Source organism: Pantherophis guttatus, chromosome 5 (genome assembly GCF_059756535.1).
Source record: "Pantherophis guttatus breed Tessera chromosome 5, ASM5975653v1, whole genome shotgun sequence".
NCBI classification, from domain to species: domain Eukaryota; kingdom Metazoa; phylum Chordata; class Lepidosauria; order Squamata; family Colubridae; genus Pantherophis; species Pantherophis guttatus.
This window is the reverse complement of record NC_142067.1, coordinates 90,430,488-90,455,554: the sequence shown is the minus strand read 5'-3', so window position 1 is coordinate 90,455,554 and position 25,067 is coordinate 90,430,488. Positions and strand designations below refer to the sequence as shown.

The following is a 25,067-nucleotide window of genomic DNA, read 5'->3' as shown; positions in this document are numbered from 1 at the left end:
TATGATTTTCTATAATTCCTAGTCTGCCATAGAATACCCTATTCAATATAGGTTCTGCCCCTTTCATAATACAATGGGTAAGTAATTAAACTACCCATCAATCTTCCCATGCTATAGTGTTAATCTATGTAGGAATGTGTAGATTGAGCTAAAGAATAAGGTTATCAAATCTGGGCTGACAAAAATAGCAGTAACGAACTAAAGGACAGCAATAAAGTATGGAAAACTAATAACTGTTGGATCCTTTACAGTGGCTATGCAGATTTGTGCAACCAAGGTCTGATAACATTAAAATGAACTCATATTCCATAAAAATAAACATTATTTCTATGCAGGGCACATTAAATCCCCTCTGCAATATAAATTACAAGGATTACTTATGTGAAATGATACTCAGAGCACCACCATTTCAGTCAAATATATCATCCTCAAAAAGTATCTCAGCATTTATTATCCAAGTTTGACAGATCTCTCTCTCTCTCTCTCTCTCTCTCTCTTTCTCTCTCTCTCCCTATCTCTCTCTCTCTCCTCCTCCCTCCCTCCCTCCCTCCCCCCTCTCTCTCCAGGCAAGAGAAGCAATTGCCTAAGCTTTAATTTGCTGAATCTATGACAGATTGGTTAAACAGTTTTTTTAATTTGCCACTTTGCAAACTTCATCAAGTAAGTCATAGCAAACATATTTCCAACAGTTATCACTAAATAAGCAATAAATATCATACAGTCTTGATACTTGTAATGGGGAATTTATGGCATGCCTTAATATAAGGGTATCCTATGATTTATCCAATTCCTGCTAAATGATTTTTGAAATTATTTAACTGCAGTAATAACTCATGTACTGGACACTTAAACAGAGGGTCATGTGATATTAAAGCAAAAAAACTGATCCACACTGTATCTACTGTACATCCTTAGACTATGCACGTTACAAATATTACAAGAAATATTGTCAGACAACTGCAAAGAGGCCTATTAATCTATTCATGCTTTGGTATTAGCTTTTCAAAGCTATGGTGGAGCATTCCTTGGCCCATCATGAAAGACTTGAGGCCAGGAAGTGAAATCTGGGACCTTTTTCATATTAAGCATGTACTCCACCAGAAACTGCAGTCTGCAGCAAATGGAACAAGATATAATTCCGTCACAAGCTGGAATATGGAGTTAGGAAGTGACCTCACTGCTGCAGTTGTAAAATGTTTCTCTGCTAAGAAGTAAGATGTCCAATTCTCCCTATTCTTACTCCCCATTCAAAGATCAGCAGAGCTTTATCAAACCCATCCAAGACACATAAAGCATGGCAAAGACTGAAACTGTGACCTAGTTTCTGCCTCAGTATATTTGTCTCTTAGGGTCAAGTTCAGCTATCGATTGACCTGGCTTATTTCTGAAAATACATATGTAAAATCAAGCAATCAAGAAATGTTGCAATGTTACATGTTTCATACATAATGGTATGAAAATTATAATAAATTTGCTGATTAGTTCATATTCAGAAACTGTGATATGTAGTTAGATTCTAATGTATCTTTGCATACACAGATATAAGCTGATAATTTATAATCACAGAGCATAAACAGATGTGCAATTTTTGGGAACCCAGGACCAGATTTTAAATGGCCACAGCAAATTACAAATGAGGTAATGTGAATTAATTTAAGTAATCAATATATTTATTCTCCAGAAGTTAATAATTTGTCCCATTAATATCTTAGTAAGGTTACACATTGGCAGCAACTTCTGTATGGACTTTGAAAGTCTTACCCATAGCTTAGGAAGCTATAGATAATCATGGGCCCAAAGTCCATGCATCCCTGGCTTAATGTAGATATTACTGGAATGAATAAAAGGATGATGCTGATTTGAAGAATTGTTATCTATAAAATCAAAATACAACAACTTATACTTAGAATGCCAAAAGAAATATTTACCTTTGTAGAGAATCCACCATTCTTTTTGAAGGAAGTCTCCAGAGGATCCATGGCCAGGGATCCCCAGAGGCACTGCAATTCAGTCGCAGGGTGCTACCATAGGTTACATCTGTTCTCTGGGGTGAGCTTCCTGTGATCTTGGCATTTGTTGACTGCTTTTTGACCTGCAGCTGTACGATTCTCCTGACTGTCCCAACCATATTTGCTGCAATGCATTCATAGCTCCCACTGTCTTTGGGCAATACATGACGTATATAAAGGGTTCCATTTGGAAAAACAAACAGATTACCATGGACAAATTGAGACGGCCGAATCTGAGTCCCATCAAAAAGTACCCAACGGATGCCAGGTGGAGGGGCTGCTTTTGCACTACAGTGAATGTTGATGCTTTGTCCCACACTGAGGGAAAAGTTTTCTTCTTTCTTTTGCTCAATAATTGGTGGCAAGGCACCTATGTGAAGTCTCACGGCAATACTGTCAGCTCCTGCAGCGTTGCTGGCTATGCATTTGTAAATTCCCCGATCTTGAAAGTTAGTGTCTTTCAGGAGCAAGGTTCGGTTCTCATATAGCATAATCCTTCCCTCCATAGTACTCACAGTTTGAAATATTTTACGATTAGGAAAAATCCAAGAAATGTGTGGGTTTGGGATTCCAGTGGCTTGGCAATCCATAGTCACTTCTTCTCCAAAATAAACAGTCAAATCCTTAAAGCGAGAACCCAGCATTTTGGGCTGTTGAGCTATGACCATCAACAGGACAATCATTTTATCAGTGCCATGAGAGTTCTCAGCAGCGCACAGATACTGTCCACGGTCCTGAAGCTGAACACTGTGAATAAGGAGCGTGCCATTTTTCAAGACAGCAAAACGTTGCATCTTTGTTTGGGCTGTCATTGTTGCCCCTAAAATTTCAGGGCAGGAAAATGAAACACAACTTGTTGTTTCAACACTTTCTAAAATACTTATCATCTATTAAATAGAACCTAGAAATGCACTGCAATACTCCAATAAAATCTAAGAATCCAGTAAAATCTAAGATGTAAATTCAGTAAAATGTAAGTACCAAATCTAACCATTTGCTTCAATCATTCAATCAAAATTAGAGTCTTTAAATTTAGGGTGTCCTTTTATATTAAAAGAAGCACCACACCTTATAACATATATTAGGACGTTCTTCAGATATTTTAAAAAACCCAGTCGATCCTATGCTCTTGGCCAGATTGACTGGAATTAACATCTCTATGGAACCAATTTACTGATTTAATACATTCAATATAGCTTCAATGAATTTCACAATAAAGATGGGAATGCCTATCAAGATATAATTCTTTATTTTGCATCAATAATGCATACCAAAGACTGCAAATATGCATGATGCAACAATCTATTTTACTGATTGAACAACTTTATAAATGTACTGCACCTCTGAAATCATCAAAAGAAACAAAAATACATGCTTATGTTAAATAAAATGCATTCAATGTAATTGATTTTACATCCAACTGCTGTTGAAATGAGAGGATTAAAAAGGTTACCTGTAGAGATTTTTGTCCAAGAAAAGAGAGGCTTCGGTTCTCCTGTGGCATCACATGGGATAGCAACATGCGACTCAGCAAGAGCAGAAAGAATATTAGACATTTTAGTGATAATTTTAGGTTTTTTTCCTTGTTGTGTTAAAGGCACAGAAGACTGAATGAGGCTTGAGTTGAAAACCTTAATTCTATCCTGTTTAGGCACAAATAACACATTTGGATTATTATAATAGATACTACTGGAAGACTGCAAGGTTGAACTCACTTGAGATTTTATTTTTGGAGTAGTGAAGGTAGGAATGATTGTCCCAGGTGTTGGTGCAGTATCCAAGGATATAGGAGGTATTGGGATAGTGGTAGCTTTTAAAGAAGTGCTATGCATTATCTTCTTGGTAACAGAGAGAAATGTTTTCTCAGTTGTTCTTACTGGTACTGGTAGATTAGGTACCAGTGGTTTAGCGTTCACTCCCAAGTGTTGAAATATCCTGGTTCTGTTGATCAGAAATGGTGTTCTAGCATTGTGCAAATATGGTATAGCGTGATTGATTGTTCTTCCAGGCTTATCTCTACTTTCAGGAAGAAAGTTGCTGACAAAAACTTTGGAATTAATATTTTGCCTGATTTCATCTTGGTTGTCAGATTTGCCTGGAATAGGCATTTTAGGTCTATATAATGGAGCAGGTGTGGGGGTAGGGAAAGTCGAAGAGGTTTTTCTCTCTTGTGTGGTATAGGCTGCATATGCTGTTATCTCTGGTTTATTGGTATAATGAAGGGGCACTTGGTGAGTCATGAAGTGATGAAAAAATCCTGATGCAATGATATATGGAGGTTTCACAGTCCCCCTGACATGAATGTACTTTGGAGGTGAAAAACCCGGGTTTTTTCCAACTGGTTGATTTGGAATATTTGGATTTAATGAAAAGCTGCTGTATGGCCTGCTACTACCTTGCTTTTGTTGAGTGATGGAAAGTTCATTCTGTCTTGAGCTATATCTGGCTCTTATACTATCCTCAGTGTGTGTCTTCCTATCTGGATATGTTAGTTTAATAGATGTGTGATTTTCCTTTGTTGAAGAATTATCTGACAAATTAAGATTCATAGGTGTTAATGGAGGAGGAGGAGGAGTGAGCATTGAAATGGATACAACTGAGGGATGTTTTTTTTCAGTTCTATATATTGCAATCTCATCTTCATGATTATGGAACTGGCTAGTAATTTCTTTGGAGTATCTTGAAGTTGGTAGAACGTGTGTTTTATTTTGCCAAAGATCAAGAATTTGGTTCATTTCTGTAGGTATAGAAGTATGATCAGAGACTGAACTGTGATGAGATATAATCACTTTTTCAACTTTTTGAAAAAACGGTTCCATTGTAGTTTTTAATAGGTAATCTGAAAAATTCCACAATTTTTCTAAAGATGGCAGAGTTTCAGGATATTCTGTTTGGCTAACAGATAGATACTGTTGAGTAATAGGCTTTATCTGAGCTACCCTTGAATCAGTAACATTTGGGGGGTCTGAGGAGAAAGAGTCAGCTTTTTCTTTAAGTTCTGGAATCACTGAAGAGGTAAGATCAAAAGATGACATTGATCTCTCTCCTAAAATGCTTGCTGTGGGGGTATTTGTCACTTCATTATAAGCTATGGGTAACTTATTTTCTGTAGCTGTTGTATACTCTGGACTGTGAGATAAATGCAGCTGCTTTGGGAGTGATGCAGTCACTGAATGATATGTCGATGTCACTGTTTGACTTTTCTGATCCTTTATGACACTAGAAAGAGTTAATGGTGTCTTAGGTAATAAAGTAGGAAGTTGAACAGCTGAAGTTGCTATTGTGTCCTGGGGTTTTTGTAAAGTAACTGCATTTATTAATGATGAAGAACTCAGTTTTTCTATTTCATCCTGTGGCTTCTGATATCCAGCCATAAAACCTTGCATGGTTTGAGTAGTATTGTCAAGTTTAGATATTTTTGGAACAAAAGTTATTCCTTCTATATTAAAAGCTGTAGGAGGAATTGGTTTTGGTCTTTTGAATCTATTTGTTCTCCGCCTCCCATATGGTCTTCTTCGTGAATGCTTACTGATCGCTGGTTCAGGTGTACTCATTTTTCTTTCATATGCTGTTATTATGTTTTCGGTTGTTGGTTTGTTAGTAGTAGCAGCTGTCAGCATCCACTCTTTCTTTTTCAGTGGATGAACAGTACTTTTTATAGTAGAAGAGGGTTTTGTTTTTTCAAGATTTACATTTGTTAATATTAGGTGTTTAGAATCTGTAAATGGATTAAAAGGAATTACTTGTACACGTTCTGTGCTGTCATGTTCTCTAGGAGCAAAAACTGTCATTTGAGTAGCAGATGCAACAATGGTAGCAGAGTTGTTGATTTCAGCATGTGTAAAAGTTATTGCAACATTACTTACATTACTCATAAATTTAGCTTGTAAATATTGGTTGCTAGTTTTAGTCTTGTGGATTTTGGCAAGGACAGGATCTTTGACTGGAATTTCTGAATATGGATTAAGTGTGACTTTCTCCCTGTTGCTGACTGTCGTTAAAGTGCTCTGAGTATAAGGTACAACTTCTTTTTTTGAGATCCTATTTATTTCTCCATTAAAAATTTCTATCCTTTTTGGTTCTGCTACTTTTGATTGGTCTGTGTTTGAATCACTATGATCCCAAGGTTGTGTCTGCATAGTTGGAGAGAATTGGATTTCCTTTGCTACAGAGGTTTCCATGCTGAATTGATCTTCTGGCATTTTTGAGAATTCATGTTCCACATGCACTGCTGAAGAAAGTATTTGGTCTTGATTATAATTCTGCATGCTGATGATAGAGGGAATGGTGACTGAAAGTAATTCTGCTTCATCCAAATGGGAAGTATCTGCTGAAGATTCTTCTCCATTGATTTCCACAGCACTCCTTGGTGGGAGACTGGAGATAGGTAGATGACTTCTTGTGGTCCATTGTGTAAGAGGAATCTCTGATGTGGTACTTAGAAGAGGAACAGAAGTGGTTGTAAGTCTGGGAAGACTTTTTCTTCGGACTTTTGCCAAAATGTTAGCCCACTGCTGTGGATTAATTTGTTTGTTTGTCATATGAATTCTCCTCCTGGATTCAAATACTCTTCGACCCTCAGCAACATTAATCTCTTCAGTCCTATCAATGCCTTTCCATAATTTCATTTTATGTTTTCCTTTTTTATTTGTTCTTACCTGGACATGAAAAATGTCATCGCTCTTCTGCTTAAGTGATTGTTCATAATTTTTGAGATGAAATTTCTTGCCTGGCATACTGTAAATCTCTTTATCACCTGATCCTTCATCATCTCCGATGACTTGCCCCCTTACTGAAGTTCTTGAAAGTTCTTGCTTTTTAAATTTTATCCTTTTAGAAGACCTGTCAGAAACCATCTTATTTACTGTTACTTTTACAACAATTTCATCTGATCCTTGTTGATTGATGGCCACGCACCTGTAGTAACCGCTGTCACCTACATGACTGTATGGAATTAACAATGTACCGTTTTCCAGCAAATATCCACTAGAAGAGTTTGATAAATCATTAATTATTTGGTTGCTTGGAAGTATCCAGTTTAAATGAGCATCTGGTATAGCCACTGCACTACAGGGCAATAGTATTGAATCCCCCACATTTTTTTCAATTTTTGTTGGTTCAGGGTCAACTTGCTGAATAACTGTGGGTTGCACTAGAACCCTGTAGGCCACTGTGTCCACATCATCTCTCACTTGGGCAACACAGTGATATATCCCTGAATCAGCATAGGCCACTGACCTGATGATTAACTGGCCGCTACTGAGGACAGAAAACCTTTTGCCTTCCATTTTGAATGGAGCCTTCAGTTTTGTCCCATCTGGGAGAATCCACCTGATAGAAGGACTTTCCGATGCTTTGACATTACAGCTAAGCTGAGCATTTGAGCCTTCTACTATACTTTGAGCAGCTCTTGTGTGCTGGTCTTGCTCTATCATAACCCAGCTGCTTCTCTGTTGCTTGTTTTCATGAGGTTGAATAGTTTGAGAAACCTGGGAAGAAAAAGAGAGAACTACCATTTTGCCTGTGCTCTGGTGTCTGTTTAATTGGATGTGTATGAATGGCTGCATCAGCCAGGCAGGCTCAGCAAAGATTCTGCCTTTCACGCCTGTGTAATAGGGAGTATCATCATAACCAGAACCTTGCTTATAGTGATAGCTTAATTTAGGTTCACGAGTGAGCACATGTTCTCTTTTAAGTTTGACAGGCACTTCACTGTAATATGCAATAAGCTTCCACAACTTCTCATAGTTTTCTCGGTTCATATGGCATTCCATATCCAGAGAAATAGTACCATTGACCACAATTTCATAAGGAGAGATGTGATTCCACTGGATTTTGGTAGAGTCTGTTGGTTTTTTAATTTCACATTTGAGGTTCACTGAGTTTTTGTGTTCATCAGTTAAGTTCAGAGTAATGTTCCATAAAGGCCACTGGAATTCTTCCATTAGTAACTGAGAGATGTCATCTTCTTTACCCTCATCATTTTCCTGGATGTTGATGCTTTGTTTTAATGGGGACTGTATGATTGGCTTTCTGCAGGAAATCTCTTTCATATTTTGAATATCTTGTTTCTGGAATTGTTTAGGAAAAGTACATTTAGGACAAAGCTGACCATCTTCATAGGCTTTATCCTTTTTACACTTTAGGATACCTGAAAGACAAAAAGAAAAGGGATTTTGAATTCACAGAACTTTTGTTTGTCTTTCTTTGTTGCCCCATGTTTTAAACTATACTTTGAATTTAGCAATGGGCTTTGAATCTTATAATCATAGGATTGTAAGGGACCTTGGAGGCCTTCATGTCCAACCTCATGTCTTGCGCAGAAATCTTCAAACCATTTGGAAACAAGGTTGTCCCATCTTTTTTTATATAATTTAATTAAATTATTCTTTTTAACTGGCCGGAAATGATTTTAATTATTTTTTCTCTAGTTTGTTCATGTTCTTTTCAAGATAATGTTTATGCTATCTAGGTTAATCATTAGATAATGTATATTTTCATAAATGTGTCATTTTATATTCACTTAATTTCACACTACCCAATAGCTCATTGGTTCATAAATATGTTTTTGTAATAAAATAAATCTAATTACATATTATTCGTTTTTATAGAAATGCAGATACAATCAGAGACAATACTTAATTGAAAATATTATAAAGCTGTCTGTAAAATTTGAAATGTCTTCATTTCTCTTGGGTTTGTCCTTCCTTTCCTTATTCCCATTTGTACCTATAATAATTATATTATTGTAGAGTTTACCTATATAAATGACATCTTAGAAGTCATTTCTTCTAAGAAGAAAATGACATCTTAGAAGGATCTTCTCTTGAGTCCTATATAGTCATCCCATAATCTCTTTAAACTATTCGTGGTGACTTTTAATGAGACTAATCTACCAGGCATCCAAACATCCTTTGCTCTTTGCAACATCTGGCATATACTGGTTCCAAAACTGTTTAATGGAATGGATAATTTCTTCTAGTACTGCTGAAAAGTAGTCAAGGCAGATGACTACAGTGACCTCTTCAACAGTGGTGTTATATGTTTGTAGCATGCCTTTCCCAGAAATTTCTCCTAGTGTCATGTTATCAACATTACAGTACCATGCAATTTAAAAAAATAAATAAATAGGAAAGCAGAGTATACTTTAAAGAAGTGAAACACTTCTTTTTTGTTTGTGTCAGAAGCACCAACAAATTATACACATATAATATTCAAATGAGCAAATAAAATAGGTATAAAATAGGTCATAGAAATATAACATGTGTAAAAAGTATGTAGAATGAATAGGATTAAAACCAAATGACATTCGAACAGTATCAGGTCACATTGACAGCATTTTCTTTGACTAGCATGATTAAACACTATTTTGCTGGTATGGTATTTTTTGGATTTTTAAAATGTTACATTATTATTGTTGTTGTTGTCATTGTTGCTGCTGCTCGTGGTTTTAATTGTGTTTTATTAAACTCAATTATTTATGTATATTTATAATCAGTGGTGGGTTGCTACCGGTTCACCCCGGATTGGGCGAACCCAGAGCAGCGGCAGCAAGAGGCTCCGCCCACCCACCCGGACATCTCTGCGCATGCGCAGAAGTGTTGCGCATGTGCCCATGAGCGAACTGGTAGCAGCCGAAATTGAAACCCACTACTGTTTATAATGATATGCTCCCTAAGAAATCATGGATATGGGGCACTAAAATTTGATAATAAACAAACAAACAAACAAACAAACATTCAGATTATTCTGCAATATTGGTTTTGCTTCTAGCATAACAAAGCCAAATAAATTGTTTTTGTTGTTTCTTACATCACTTGCAAATCTCAGCTCATAAATACAAAACTTCCCTTACAACCTCAGAATTTTATGAACAGTTTTTTAGTGGTTAAAAGACTCCTCTACTATCTACTTAAATCTTTACATTATAAGAAAGTAAGTTTGTTCCATCCAACCTAACACTGTACAATATCAGAAATATATTAAGTGTGAAGATTCCAAGTTTTGCCTTTTTGACTGCAAATTGAACAATATGTTATTAATTTTGTGAAGAAATGACATTGCCACTTGAAGTGTATTCATCTTAGTATGTTTATTCTTGATGTATTCTTGATGATGGGAAGAAGTGGTTTTCATTTTTGTTCATTGAATGGCATGGCGAATTATGCAAATTGTATTCTTTTGGGGAAAAAAAAGCTTCATACATGATGGATATTATGTTTTAAATACAGATTACAGGATAAATAGGAAAGGCTGGATTTATATAATACATTACATGAAAACACTTCAAGATGATTTAATAATATAGATTGTTATCAATTTATCACCACAATCATAACCAAAGTATCGATTGCTGAGCAATGCAGTCATTAAGTGAAGTCTTCATGTATCCTGACTCAATTTTATGACCATTTTTTACCACAGTAATTAACTATATTACATAATTAAATGAATTATGTGGTCTTTAAGCAACTCTGGCTTCCTGACTTGTTGGAAGATACCTGGGAAGGTTGCAAATCATGATTGTGTGTGAATGCAAAATGCTGCAACTGTCATAAATATGAGCTGGTTGCGGATCACTTGATTATGGGGATAATGCAATGGTGATAACTTCAAGTTTGTAAGTCACTTTTTCCAAGCCTATTGTAACTTCAAACTATCATTAAAGGAATGGCCATAAATTGAGAACAACTGTACAATGCCTGTACACAGACAGTATTTCTGGCCAATTACTTCTGAAGGTGATTTCCTACAACTGTTCATTACAAAGTTCCTCTTACCTGCAGATTTCTCAGTCCATTCAAGGAACCAATTCAGCCTGCAGTCACAAGACCATGGATTCCCATGAAGATAAATATTCTCTAGAAGAGGCATCCTTTCAAAAATGCCCTTAGGCAATGTTCTAATGGCATTTTCAGATAAATAAAGATGTTTTATTGTTGACATCCTGAAGTAATCAAGAGCTAAGAATGTTGAAAATGTGTTTGGGTGAAGCTGCTGAAGCAGGTTTCCTTCTAAGTGGAGAAGTCTGAGGGAAATTAATCCATTGAAAGCATTTGGATGGATAAATTCAATTCGGTTGTGGTCCAGGTGCAGTCTCATCAAGCTGAAAAGCCCTTGGAGGCTTTGACCAGTTACAACCTGCAGTTTGTTATAGCTTATTTTGAATACCTAAATGGACAAATAAATTAAGGTTATTATCTTTATATATTTGAACTTTTACGGAAAAAGCATGTTTTTATAGAAATAGAAAATCTGTGTCCCATCAGAGTTAGCTAAATTACAATTCTCAATTTTTCATCAGTGGTACAGGATAACTTAATGGCTCAAACTAGAGATTCTTAGTTATCCATTTTCAGAATTAAGGAAATTTGAGTTAGATACATAAAAATTTATCCACAGGAAATTAACTATAGCAGACTTTACTCTATTAGGACTATGAGATATAAAACCTTAATAAGATGATTCAAGAATTTCTAGCTATAAAGGAATTAAAATGAGTTAGGGTTATTGCACAATGTTTAAAATCAGTTGTATATTTATTGCAGTGTCATATATCACTAGCATGTATGAGCAGGCACTTCTATTTAATATTGTGATAATATAATATAAGATAATATCTTATAGTTACAGATGGATTCTCTAGTAACAAAATCATTGACTCTGTATAGCCAGATTTTGGGTGCCTACTGGAACACACTTTTGTTCACTAATGCTTAGGAAATAGACTCTAAGTGTTGTGATTTATTTAGTAAATATTTCTGGCTTTACCTGTAGTGATGACAGATCTTTTAAAGCACCATTAGGTATATTTTGGATATCATTGCCATGAAGCATGAGCAGTTCAAGCTTTGAAAGTCCCGCAAATGAGCTTTCAGATACAGCTTGAATGCTGTTAAACCTGGAAAAAAAGAAATGGAGATTTGTTTCATCATCCACCATTATTCTGTAATGAGAAGGTTTGTCATTATGGGTAACTTTGGTTTATCCATAAATTATAAATGGACTTTGAGAAAGTTAATAAACCATTTTAACAGTATTATTGTACCTGCAACTGACATTTTGTTTTTAAATATCTTCCTTCCTCCTTTCCTTTCCTTTCCTTTCCTTTCCTTTCCTTTCCTTTCCTTTCCTTTCCTTTCCTTTCCTTTCCTTTCCTTTCCTTTCCTTTCCTTTCCTTTCCTTTCCTTTCCTTTCTTTTCCTTCCCTTCCCTTCCCTTCCTTCCCTTCCCTTCCTTTTCCTTCCACATAAATTATAAATAAATTCCACTTGGAATTTAAATTCATGGAAATTGCCCATTAGAATGGGCTGTTTCTGATAACATTCTCCTTAAATGAATAAAAAAGTATGTAGATGACATTTAAAAAATGAATGCCTGCAAAATAAGTTCTGGAAGCAGAAAACCAAAACTAGTAGCTGAATTGTTAGATCTGTACATGTTGGAAAATAATAAGAAATTTAATTGGTAATATAAATCTGGTAGAAACAGTGCCAAGAACAGATTAACATAAACATGTCTGTATTTCACAAGAACTTCATTATATTATTGCAGCCGGCTTTTGAAATGTTAACAGAACATAGCATAGTCCTAATTAAATCAAATCTATTTTTAATTGTTCAAAAGGCCAATTATATTTTTATGCTCTATGTTTGTCCCTAATATTAACAATAGCAACAAAAATTAAAAATATAGATAATTTTTGATCCACAGTCTAATTCAAAATTTCTCTTTTTAATAATATAATATTCAATTATATTAATTGCTTTATTTATTATATAATAAATGCTTGAAAACTTAAAGTCCTTTGATTGGCAGCTAAAAAGCAATATTAAATTAGATTTAATTTTCAAAGCATTACCCAGATCAACAAATGCTCTTCTATTGTGAAACTTTAAAAAAGAGCAACTCATGTTGTATTTGATTGTTGTGATAGGAAAAACAGATGTCTGGATTAAATAATACATAAGGATTTTAGGGATTGTACATCAGGTATTCCTCTAAATAGTGTTTAGTTTGTTCTATGTCAGCAAAAGCTGCATCTGTGCTTGGCAAGCGAGATAGTAGATATATTCGCTCCAGCTGCTAATATATCCTCTTTATTCTCAAAATGCTGGAAAATATCAGGACTGACAAATGAGATACCATATGCAGATCACATGCTATCATCAGATAACTGGAAACAAAAATGAAGAATCTGCACAGTATATATTTCATTTGTTTCAAACAGCATCTGTCAAACATCTTTCAAGCTATAGACTACTTTCTCACTTTGAGGTGCCTAGAAGATACAATGCACTATAAAACTAATGTCACAAGAATAGAAAAAAAGAACTTAAAAGATTTAGTGCTATGATCTAATCTTATTCTAAATGTTTCAATCAGCTTTAAATTAAAATATGAAAAAAATTTCAATACATCAGTAATATTTTTTCCTAGAACATGACATAGTGGCCATAATGGTAGTAAAGGAACATATATATTATTTTGTGTTTTGGGGCTATTGTTATAATATGGCAGAGGTCAGAAATATAACTCGTAGAACATCTTTGTGGTCATGCTGTCTGGAGCACTTTCTGACTCAGCAATATTTGAATTAGAGAATTCCCCACCCCTACAATATTGCAAAAGCTAGGTAACATCAGAATCAGAATAGCAAAATATATTAACCAGCTGTAGAATTTTATATGCAAAATGTGCACTATTGAAATAAAGTTCTCCATGATTTTTTGAAGAAATATAAGGGCAAGAAGACAGATTTATTTATGTATATATTGCCTTTATTATTTTTATAAATAATTCAAGGTGGCAAATTAATCTAGTATTACTTCCTCCTTTTATTTTCTCCATAACAACCCTGGGAGATGAGTTGGACTGAGAGAGACTGACTGGATCAAAGTTACACAGTTGGCTTTTATGCCTAAGGCAGGACTAGAACTCAGTCTCCTGGTTAATAGCCTGGTGCCTTAATCATTAAACTATAAAGATGTAGGAGGAGAAAAGATGAAAACAGTACCAATAGCAGGTATGATTTATTCATTTATTTATATTCCACCTTTATTATTTTTATAAATAATTCCAGATGGCAAACATATCCAACATACTCTCTTTCTCCTATTTTCCTGACAACAACAACAATAACCCTGCAAAGTGAGTTAGGCTGCAAGAGAATAATCACCCATCTGGCTTTCATGGCTAAGGTGGGATTTGAACTCATAATCTCCTGCTTTCTAGTCTGCTGTCTTAACCACTAGACCAAACTGGCTCTTATTTGATTTACCTGATATAGGTGAATCAAATGAAACAAATTTAATGAGAAATTGATGGGGTTGGAGAACATCTCATATTTAACCAAAAATTTGAATTATAATAGTTAATCAAAGAGTATACAATAGTCATTAATCTCTTTATGAAAGGTATTTGATTGTTTCAGTTTGCAGTTTATTTCATTGAAATGAACAATGCTTCATTTAGATGACACGTAGGATTAATTTCACAGAATTGTATTCAAGAATATAAAAGTCCACAGAAAAATTACTATACAAACCCCAAATTAATTCGTTCCACATGTTTAGAAATTTTTGATGGCACAGCTGCTAAGGACCGAAATGTGCAGTGAACTTCACTGGGAACATAGCAGGCACATGGCTGAGGACATGCCAGGATGACTTCTGAAATCCCCAGACAAACAATCAGCACCATGGATAGTGTCTCCAAATTTGGTTGCTTTTGCATCTTCCTAAAATTCTTCATTTTTCTCTACCTTAATTCATTTGTGAAAAAGATTCATTATTAGACAGATACAACTTAGATACAGCAATCAAGGTCTCCAAACTGAAGTATTTGTTAATAGGTTTAGAATGCTTTGTAAATTAGAACAAATTGACAAGAAAGCTAGTCTAACACAGGCTTTTAATATTAAGCATCAAAACTGACATTGCTGAGAGTACTGTAACTTTCATTCTAAGCACTGAATACAACATGTGAACATTTCATTCTAAGAATTGAATACAACATGTGAACAACAGAAGTAGGACCTGGAAAGTCATTTGATGTTGGGGGTGTCTTAGTAGTTCAATCAAAATAACCTTTTCTATGAGCTAACTCTTGAAAGAGACTGAATCCCCAACCCCAGATGTTACCACATTTGTCAACAACAGGAAACAAAAGATTCCTCATTTGTTTACATAATTAAGAATATAATATTACTCTATGGGGTAGAATTGTTCACAGGATAGGATAGGCCCAGCATAAACTCTGTTGACAATAGAAAAGTCATTAAAACCTGACCTTACTAGGAAGCTTACTCGGAGATAAGTACCTACAGTTGGGTTCTCTATCCAATAAATGCGATTTAATCTTTTCCATGCGTTTTACTTAGCATTGTATTATATGATTACAATTGTGTTGATTTTCATAATATTTTACTATGGGGTATATGAAGTTGTTATATTGCAGTTGTTATTGGATTGGTGCATATGACATTTAGAGTTTGTTTTATGGCTGAAGTGAAACATTAGCTGAGAACCAACCAAATAAATAAATTACTGTAATGCAATGCCACAAGATCTATAAATGAAAGATCATGATTCACTATTATTCTTAGTAATTAACACAATTTTTTGAGTTCACCCATATTATTAAAAAACAAAATTTCTAAATATTTGGACTTAATAACTAAAATATGGCTAAACCACTGGAAACAATAATTCTACTGGTAAATACTGACATATGACTGTACAAAACATTCTCTATTCTCTATTAACTATGGCTATTATAAGTCAACATTTTTAAAGTGTCATAGAAAAGTGTCATAGAAAAATGTATAAATGTCAAATTTTCTGATAATTTACCTCTCAATTTCCTATCTGAAAACTTCTTTTCCTATAAGAAAATTACTTATTTAAAGCTGATATAAATTATACGAGCTCTCATTTTGTTTCTATTCACCAAACAAATTTCACTTGGATTTTTCTGATTTTCTGCTTGTTGTACTCAGTTTTTTCTTTGAGTATCTTCTCCTTTTTAACCACGATCTGCAATGCCATGCCTAACTCAGTATGCCAACCTTATACTACAGGGGTATATTATGAGAGGCAGTGGAGAAAACATGTTCTTGAGTCAAATGGTGTCACAAATTTACCAAGTAAGGCCAGTATTATAATCCTTCCTGCTAATTATATAAGCCACTTCCTACTCACAATAGCTCATAGCTGAGCCACTGGTCTTCAAAAGTTCTGAATACATTTAAATCTACAAGCAATAAAGTGCTTTTCCTATCAGCATCGTGTGCAAACCAATATTACTGAAATGTTTCATCAGGCTTAGTAGGCTTCTGAAATATTTGTGGTTAGAATGCCCCCTCAAATATTTGTGGACAAGAGTACCCTTCTTAAAAACCACCACCACCACCCCAAAAAAATCCTCTGGCATGAGATGTCTAACAAAGTTCTATTTAACAAGGCATTTCTTTCATAAAACTGGTCATATTTAGATATGTTGCCTATTTTCTTTTCTTTTGAGAACTAATCTACATCATCTACACTTCCTATAATTCCTGTTTAGAGCAAAACAGAATTTGTAACATAAAAGATGCTATTTAAAATCTCAGACTCAAACTTCTAGTTGGAAATGTTGCACAGTGCAGTGAGGTTTCTCTCTTCCTTTTCTGAAAATAATCTGAATAGTAATGGAAAATGTACACTATGCTTTGGCATTATCTTTCTTTCTTATCATTGTCTTGAGGGTCACCAAATACATACCAACCAGGAAACAACAGCTTTGGGGTGTTTTTTAGGGTCTTGATTATAAAGAAAAAGGAGAATCAAATCTGAAGATTTTAATTAAGCTATCAAGTCACCATTAATAGTTTAAATGGAAAACTTTATCCAATTCTGTTACTAGTTCGAAGTATAGATACTTGTACTTGTAGATATTCCATAACAAAATTTCCAACCCCCCATCCAATCAGAGCACAGCCAAACCCCCAACCAATCAGAACACACCTCCACCCAATCAGAACACAGCCAAGCTCCCACCCAATCAGTTCACACCCCCACTGGCAGTTAAAAGGAAGAAACAGCTGCGATCACACACATTGCTCCTAGAAGCACGAAGCCGAAGACACCAGCCTGAAGATGACGAATGAGACTTCGTCGAAACGTTGCCAAGAAACCTCCAATTTTACGCGGGAGAAAACCCGAATAACCAAAGACCTACATACAAACACCCGCGAAAACCTCAGAAAATATCTATCTATCTATCTATCTATCTATCTATCTATCTATCTATCTATCTATCTATCTATATCTATCTATATCTATCTATCTATCTATCTATCTATCTATCTATCTATCTATCTATATAATTATAGTGGGGCATAAATGGGATAAATAGATAAATAAATAAATTGGTGGTATATATTCTTTTGTACTGCAGTGCTCATTTTTCTTTAAATAAAAATATAACAGAATTTTATTCACAGTTGGTGTCCTGAAAGGAATAAAGGCTAAGAGTTATGATAATAAGGTATTTTTAGAATTTATATTTATATTTATATTTGCATCTTCATGGGGCAAACCCATCTGACTAGCAATAAGTTTACATCTCTATATAAAAGCTACTGAAAACATTTCTTCATATTGTGCTATTAATCTTCATTTTTCATACACATAATTCAGTAACTGCAACATCAAACTGCACTCATCGTAAGTCCCATACTATTGGCAAAGACTTTGATATACCACACATTATATCAAATAGCTTGGTTCAGACATGATGTGAAACCAGTTTTGTGCTACATATGTAAATGAGTTTGGAATCTGCCTTAGGCCTATGTAGCTTCTTCTCATCCTCTCTTCCCATTTTATAGTCAGTTTAATTAGTTACTACTTGGTTTCATTGTGGCATGGAAAACTAATACAATCCATATTTTGCCATTTCATGTTTAAGAGGAAATTATGGTTTATCATATTCCAAGAAGAAGCTGTGTACACAAGTGGAAAACTAGAATGGAGGAATCCATATGTGTGTGTGTGTGTGTGTGTTTAAAGCTCATTTTAAATTCTTCATGTCTCACTAAATCCTGGCAGAGTACCAAGTCTGCACCAAACTAGTGCTTTTCAGTGGAGAGAGATCACACGTTTACTGATGATGAGCAAAGATATTCTGCTGGAAACTTGGCCATCAGCCAGTACTGGTGGAAAGACAAGAAAAACATTTATTTGAATGTTTTAAATAGAGACAGACCACCAATTACCAAAAGCCTACAAGAATTATTATATTTCTTCTATTGCTTTAATTAGGACTAAAGTCTCACTAGATTAGTAACCATGTATGGAAGAATACACTACTAAATATACTCCAGCTTTTTCTGAAATGCTTAAACATGCTTCAACTATTCTAATCCCCAGCTAAAATGAGCAAAGTCTATGCTGATGGAGACTATTATAGCACTTGAAATCCAACACATATGAGAGTCACCAAGTTGGGACAAACTATTCTGGGCCATTCAACTTCTTTTTGACACAGAAAAAGAAATCCATCTCAAGTAGACTTTCTGAAAACAGAGCCCCAACACCCTGCTGATAGTTCTACTATCAAATTAGTGTTACCGTCTAGACAGTTATCCCAACATGGAACTGAAAGCTTACATCCTGTAATTTAGATTTAGCATAGCCTTCTACTTATATATTCTTTTCTTCATCTTAAATATACAGTAATAATATATGAACTTTTTGCACATATTTTTGCAGTTAACTCATATGAGATTTATTATCTTGACATGGTTTTCACATCTAATTCTGACAAACAGGTATTCCATGCTACTCTGATACATCTTTGTGTGGTTCTGTATCAATTCCATTCATTTTCATAATGTGCAGATAGTTAGATAGATAGATAGATAGATAGATAGATAGATAGATAGATAGATAGATAGATAGATAGATAGATATAGAGATAAGATACACACACACACACACACACACACACACACATGTTTCTACCTGATAAAGTGTGTTCTATCTTCCTCAAACATATTTCATTTGCACATAAGTCCTGATGAAAAGTCCTGTTATTGCTTAATCTAAGATCTTGATAAAATTATGAAAAAGTATTGGTAGCTCATTTTAAACAAGACCTCCAGGTTAATGAAGAATTATTGATAAGCACTCTATGGTTTTCCAGCCAACACTGGTTCTACCTGATGGCCTACTTGCCTAAAAGTATTCAGTTTGCAATTCTTTTCTTGCCTCTGGCCTATCATTAATTAATGTGCAGTGAACCCTGGGCAGATATCCAGTCAGGTTCATACATGCCCATAAAATTCAATGAATGTTTAAATTATTCTTGTATCTCAACAGAATAGGTTTGTGTATGAACTTTGGGGGAAGGGAAGACATACATAGAAAGGATTCTAAAGACCTTGAAGAAAGGGCACAATTATGAATAAAACAATGAACATGATCCCAAAATACATGCTTCAGGCTGTGACCATCTTTATATAGATATGGTCTTTAGAGAAGCAGATAGAGTTGAGTCTGAATTATATACTGAGTTAAGTGGTAAAACTTTGATTCCATTCTACTAATATTAACAGGATGTAGTGGTTGAAGTGTTGGAAACTAGGTTCAAGGATACCTATATTCATATTTTTATTCAACTAGCAATTCACTGGGCTATTTTAAGTCCAGTACTACATTCAGCCTAACCTATCTCTCAGTATTTCTTGTGAGGATACAAATGGAGAAATGGATGAGGAATGTTACTTTTGCCACCATGAAATTCTGAAGGCTACACATCTTAAAATAAATAATACTATAACCAAAAAGTGGAAAATAATAATTGTAAAAAGAGAGCAAAATTTCCCAAGCTAGCAGTTCAACTGATAGAATCAACATCAGGAAATACTTCTTTTTATTGTATTGCATTTTTGCTAATTTACATTTTAAGTAGTCTGAAATTATTTCATATCCTTTTAAAATTCCAAGTGGTGCAGCCATTATCAAAGCAACATATTTAATAACCTGCCTGAAGGACATTAATAGATGCAGTTCCCATTCTGACATATCTTGCTCATGCTCAAACATTTACTGATTTCCAAAACTGAAGAAAAAAATATATACATAAGATTAAGACTTTCCCTTCCCCTTCTCCTGTTTTTTAAATGAAATTCAACTTGACTTCTGAATATTCATACTGTAGCACAGTGCCCCCTAGGGACTATTTAAAGCAACTACCTAGCTATGGAAAATTAGAGGAAGCAGGAGAGACCATCTGATGCTCAAGTGTTATGTATTCCCTAAGGGAGGATTATAGTTTTAGTAGTGTTGGGTCAGTGATGGTGGAGGATGCTGGCTGAGAATCTGATCAAGGTAAAATCAAGAAGAGCAGCAGACTAAAGTGCTGTTAAGTAGCACCAGCTGCCTGCAATTACTGCAAGTTCAAATCTCACCAGGCTCAAGGTTGACTCAGCCTTCCATCCTTTTGAGGTCGGTAAAATGAGGACCCAGATTGTGGGGGCAATAAGCTGACTTTGTATAAAAAAGAACACCGCTTGGGTGGGCCGAAAGCCCTACTAAGCAGGTATATACAAAAGTATGAAGGCTATTGCTTAACGCATTGTAAGCCGCCCTGAGTCTCCGGAGAAGGGTGGCATATAAATTGAACCAACCAACCAACCAACCAACCAACCAACAAACAAACAAATAAACTAACCTTTTGTTCAGCAGAGATCAACCTTGGGTCAAACTTTGCAGACCATTATGTGAAACTCCAGCATACACAATATGGATCTCCCTTGTTTTAAATAGGGATGGTAGGATCAGATCCACGAATTTACCCTCAAAGTAGCCTCAGGTTTCCTTCTGACAAAGAAAAGGAGAGAAAGAGTAGGCGGTGAGGGAAAGAATGAAGGCTGATTACTTCACCAGCTCCACTCTGGTCAGCAACAGAGGAATGTGGCAGAAGTATAGGACCAAGTGACACTGGAGTTGGTTGTGCATAACCCTGCGAGTCTCTTTTAAGAACACATGCTTCCCATTAAAGAAAAATGCCCTTAATTTTCTGAGTCATTACAATTATGTATTCAAAGAAACTGACAGACTATCGGGAGGGGGGAGGGAGAAAGAGATTTTAACCTCCTTTCCTAATGAATTTCTATTTCATTCCAGCTCCCAAATACATCTTTAGATGTATTAGATAACCATCATTTTAGTTATGAGGTAAAACAAAACACACACACACACACACACACACACACCCGCGCACAAAACAGACCCCGAACTTTCCATTCATCGCAGTTAGGAAAATAGAACCCGCAATCCATTTATTTTTTCCGTTTGCTAAAATAGACGCGCGCGCACATTCACGCTTTAAAAATAAAAATAAAAATAAATCAGCAAACGGCAGGAGCCTAGTGGCCCAATTGCCGTCCAAGGGCAGCGGGAAGAAAGGAACAGATGACCTGCGGCAGCCCGACGGAAAACCCCCGAGGAGCGGAATAACTGGTTATCCGGACGTTACCTCAGCTCTGCGCTGGCAGGTCAGACGCCTTCGCCCGCGTAGCCCATCCTTTTCTTCCCCAGGGACTGGCGCCTCGGGGCGCTTCGTTTGCCGGCGGAGCAGCCGCTGCCGTTCGCCTCCGCTCTTCTGCCTCGTTTCTTTCTCGACTGAGTCCCCGAAAAAGTTGCAGGCGTTCACATCCCACCTTCAAAAGCGCCTGACTTGGAGCCAAGCTTAGCACTCTGCCGGGTGGGATAGATACCTCAGCAACTCCGCTCTGGGAAGTTCATCGCTCCCGGACGGGGGAAATAACAAACGTGGAGAAACTGAGGGAGGGAAATAAATAAATAAAATAAATCAATGAATAACGTTGCTCAGCGATGTCTCCGGGAGGCTCTTTGCCCCCCGCACCCCTTTCAATCCGGGATTGTTCGTGTGAAAAGCCGAGGGAAAGCGGACGCATCAGCAGAAGAGCCTCAGTTAATTGAGCGCCGCTTGTCTTTTCTTTTCCTCTTCCCCCTTGGAAACTTTGGCCAGACAAGTTTGCCGGCCAGCCCAAGTGGGACGGGAGGTAGACTCAGGCAATTGCCCCGCGCACTGCATGCCCCGCGCTTCCTCCCCGCCTCCCCCCCTCCTTTTCTTGTGTGGCGCTTTTGAAGCGGGCGGGAGCAGAGCTTCTCCAGTCCTTTCCTAGTGGGCGGCTCTGGGAAGAAGGAGAGCTCCGGCGGACGGTAGAATAAAGAAAGCAGCTGGATCTGGTGGAACTCCCGCTGGTGCGTGGCTGCTTCCCTCTGTACTGGCTTTTTCTTTTGGGCGAGATTCATCCCCCCCCACGCAGTGTGTGGAGTGGACTGTAACCATAGCGGTCAGTCCCACGCAGTGAGACGCCGCGGACTTTTACAACAGGATGCGCCCTGGCTTTTGCACCAAGTGTCTGGCTGCACACGCTAGAGCAGTGTTTCTCAACCGTGGTAGCTTGAAGATGGGTGGGCTTCAACTCCCAGCTGGGGGATTCTGGGAGTTGAAATCCACCCATCTTCAAGCTTCCAAGGTTGAGAAACACTGCACTAGAGAATCTTTAGCACCAGCGAGTGCTGTAGTGCCTGGCGTACTAAAACTACCCCTCTACCAAAGGTTAAAAGTTGGGGTCGAAAAAAAGACTCCTGTTTGGGATGGAAAAAAGAACTCTCACCCATCAATTTTGGGCTTAGTCCAGGGGTGAAATCCAGTAGGTTCTGACAGGTTTTAGAGAACCGGTAGCGGAAAGTTTGAGTAGTTCGGAGAACTGGCAAATACCACTTCTGGCTGGCCCCAGAGGGGGGAGGGAATGGAGGTTTTGCAGTATCCTTCCCCTGCCACGCCCACTAAGCCACGCTCACCAAGCCACAGCAGGTCCACCAAGCCATACCCACAGAACCGATAGTAAAAAAGTTTGGATTTCATCACTGGTTTAGACAACTTAGAACTATAAATTTATAAATTTTGGGCTTAGACAATTTAGAACTATGCCACCTTTGGTCTGACCTAAGCATAGTACATAAAATTATTTGTTACAATGTCCTACCTGTCAATGACTACTTCAGCTTCAACCGCAACAATACACAATAGATACAAACTTAAGGTAAACTGCTCCAAACTCGATTGCAGAAAATACGATTTCAACAACAGAGTGGTCAATGCCCGGAATGCACTACCTGACTCTGTGGTTTCTTCCCCAAACCCCCAAAACTTTAACCTTAAACTGTCCAACATTGACCTCACCCCATTCCTAAGAGGTCTGTAAGGGGTGTGTCTAAGCTCACCAACATGCCTACCATCCCTGTCCTCATGTCCCCATTTATTCTTATCCATTTCATGTATTCATAATCAAGTTTATACTTATATCTGTTATCTAATACATGCTTGACAAATAAATAATGAGGGGAAATCTTTTCCCTGGAAGGCAGTGGTGGGTTCCTCCCGGTTCGGCCCGGTTCTGCCGAGCTGGTAGCAGTGACGATATGATGTCACCGAACTGGTTCTGCCCCCCCGACCCCCCCACCCACCCCCACGTTATTCTTACTTTTATTTGGCCCCACCCCTAATCTATTGCTGCCTCCTGAGTCCCAGCTGATGGCTAGAGGGAAAAAATCTGTTTCAACTCTTGCTGTGGGGCTTCAAAGGGCCGTCCTATGGCTGATCAGTGTTAAAAGAAAACAAATGAATAGACCGGTGCCTGCAAAAATACATGAGTAGATCAGTGCCTGCAAAAATACATGAGTAGATCAGTGCCTGCTAAAATACATGAGTAGATTGGTACAGCTCTGCAAGCAATTAAAAGCCTGGTAGACCAGTACCTCTGCTAAATCCTAAATAATTGTCACATGACCATCAAGCCACGCCCACAAAATAAGCCATGCCCACAGACCGGTAGTAAAAAAATTTAGAACCCACCCCTGCTGGAAGGTCTTCCAAAGTTAGGGAGCTGCTGGTGAGTCATTAGATGGCCATGACTCTGGTATTCTTTCTTTGGGATCCCCACTCCAAGGCTGCCTGCCACACAGACATAGGTCCACTTCTGCAGTTGGATGATAATTGTAGGGCAAATAAGGGAATGCCTTTAACCCACTGAGAATATTTCTTTGTTCTAAATTCATTCTTTCCAAAACCAAAACAACAATTACAAACTGTGATGTCAGAATCAACTACACTGTATTCATCCCTGCTGCCACAGAGATGAAATTTGTGGAAGCTGTGGCTGTTTCAGCAGTGCCACACTGTCAGTCAGCCACAGTCACATGACTGTCATTTCCAATGCTTCCTGACAGCTTCCCTCAAGTCAACAGGGAATCTAGCAGAAATTCAGTTGTGATTGCTGACATTCCCACAAAGTCAGTGGGGAAGCCAGCAGAAAGTTGTTAAGTTCAAGGCTGTCAGGCAAGTAAGTGACTGCTGTCTGGTGGAGGAGGAGGTGAAGGGGTGCAAGCGAGGTACACTGTACACATACATTGAAAGTCAGGGAGAGTATGCAGGAATATAGAATATAGAATAACAGAGTTGGAAGGGAGCTTGGAGGTCTTCTGGTCCAATCCCCTGCTCAGGCAGGAAACCCTATACCCATGATGGTGAACCTATGGCATACGTACCAAGGTGGCATGCAGGACCCTCTCTGCGGGCACACCAGCTGTTGCCCAGCCCAGCTTCACTATGCATGTGTGCAGCCTCCTGCCAGCCAGCTGGTCTTCGGGTCTTTGCTGTGCATGTGCGGGGGGAGCCTTCCTCAAATTCCGCAGGGTCTCCCCAGCACACCCTACCTTTCTACTCCATTTCTGCTGCCTGGAATCCAAAACGGGATGCGGGAGCGCCACATGAGGTCCCCCTTGTGCCCCATTTTGGGCCTGGAAAGCCTCCTGCACCAACATGGAAACCAAAACAGAGCGCAGGGGGTGGGGCGCATGCACAGGGGTGTATGCGCAGGTCACTTGCATTGCATTTTGGGGGTTCGGCACGTGGACGCATGCACTTTGGGCACTCGGTACCAAAAAGGTTAACCATCACTGCCTTATACCATTTCAGA

The 25,067-nt window shown here is 37.4% G+C and overlaps 1 protein-coding gene across 1 annotated transcript in view; it reads right to left on the bottom strand.

Moving 5' to 3' along the window:
* Positions 1-22,575, bottom strand: part of MXRA5 (matrix remodeling associated 5) — a 28,575-nt gene extending 6,000 nt beyond the window's left edge. Inside the window, exons 1-7 of the mRNA XM_034431447.2 lie at positions 21,533-22,575; positions 20,726-20,874; positions 14,556-14,771; positions 11,781-11,910; positions 10,790-11,180; positions 3,463-8,160; positions 1,929-2,829 (exon numbers count right to left, since the gene is read on the bottom strand). Coding sequence (XP_034287338.2) covers positions 1,929-2,829; positions 3,463-8,160; positions 10,790-11,180; positions 11,781-11,910; positions 14,556-14,761 — 6,326 coding nt within the window. The 5' untranslated portion in view covers positions 14,762-14,771; positions 20,726-20,874; positions 21,533-22,575. The remainder of the gene's footprint in view (positions 1-1,928; positions 2,830-3,462; positions 8,161-10,789; positions 11,181-11,780; positions 11,911-14,555; positions 14,772-20,725; positions 20,875-21,532) is intronic.
* Between the last annotated feature and the right edge of the window lie 2,492 nt (positions 22,576-25,067).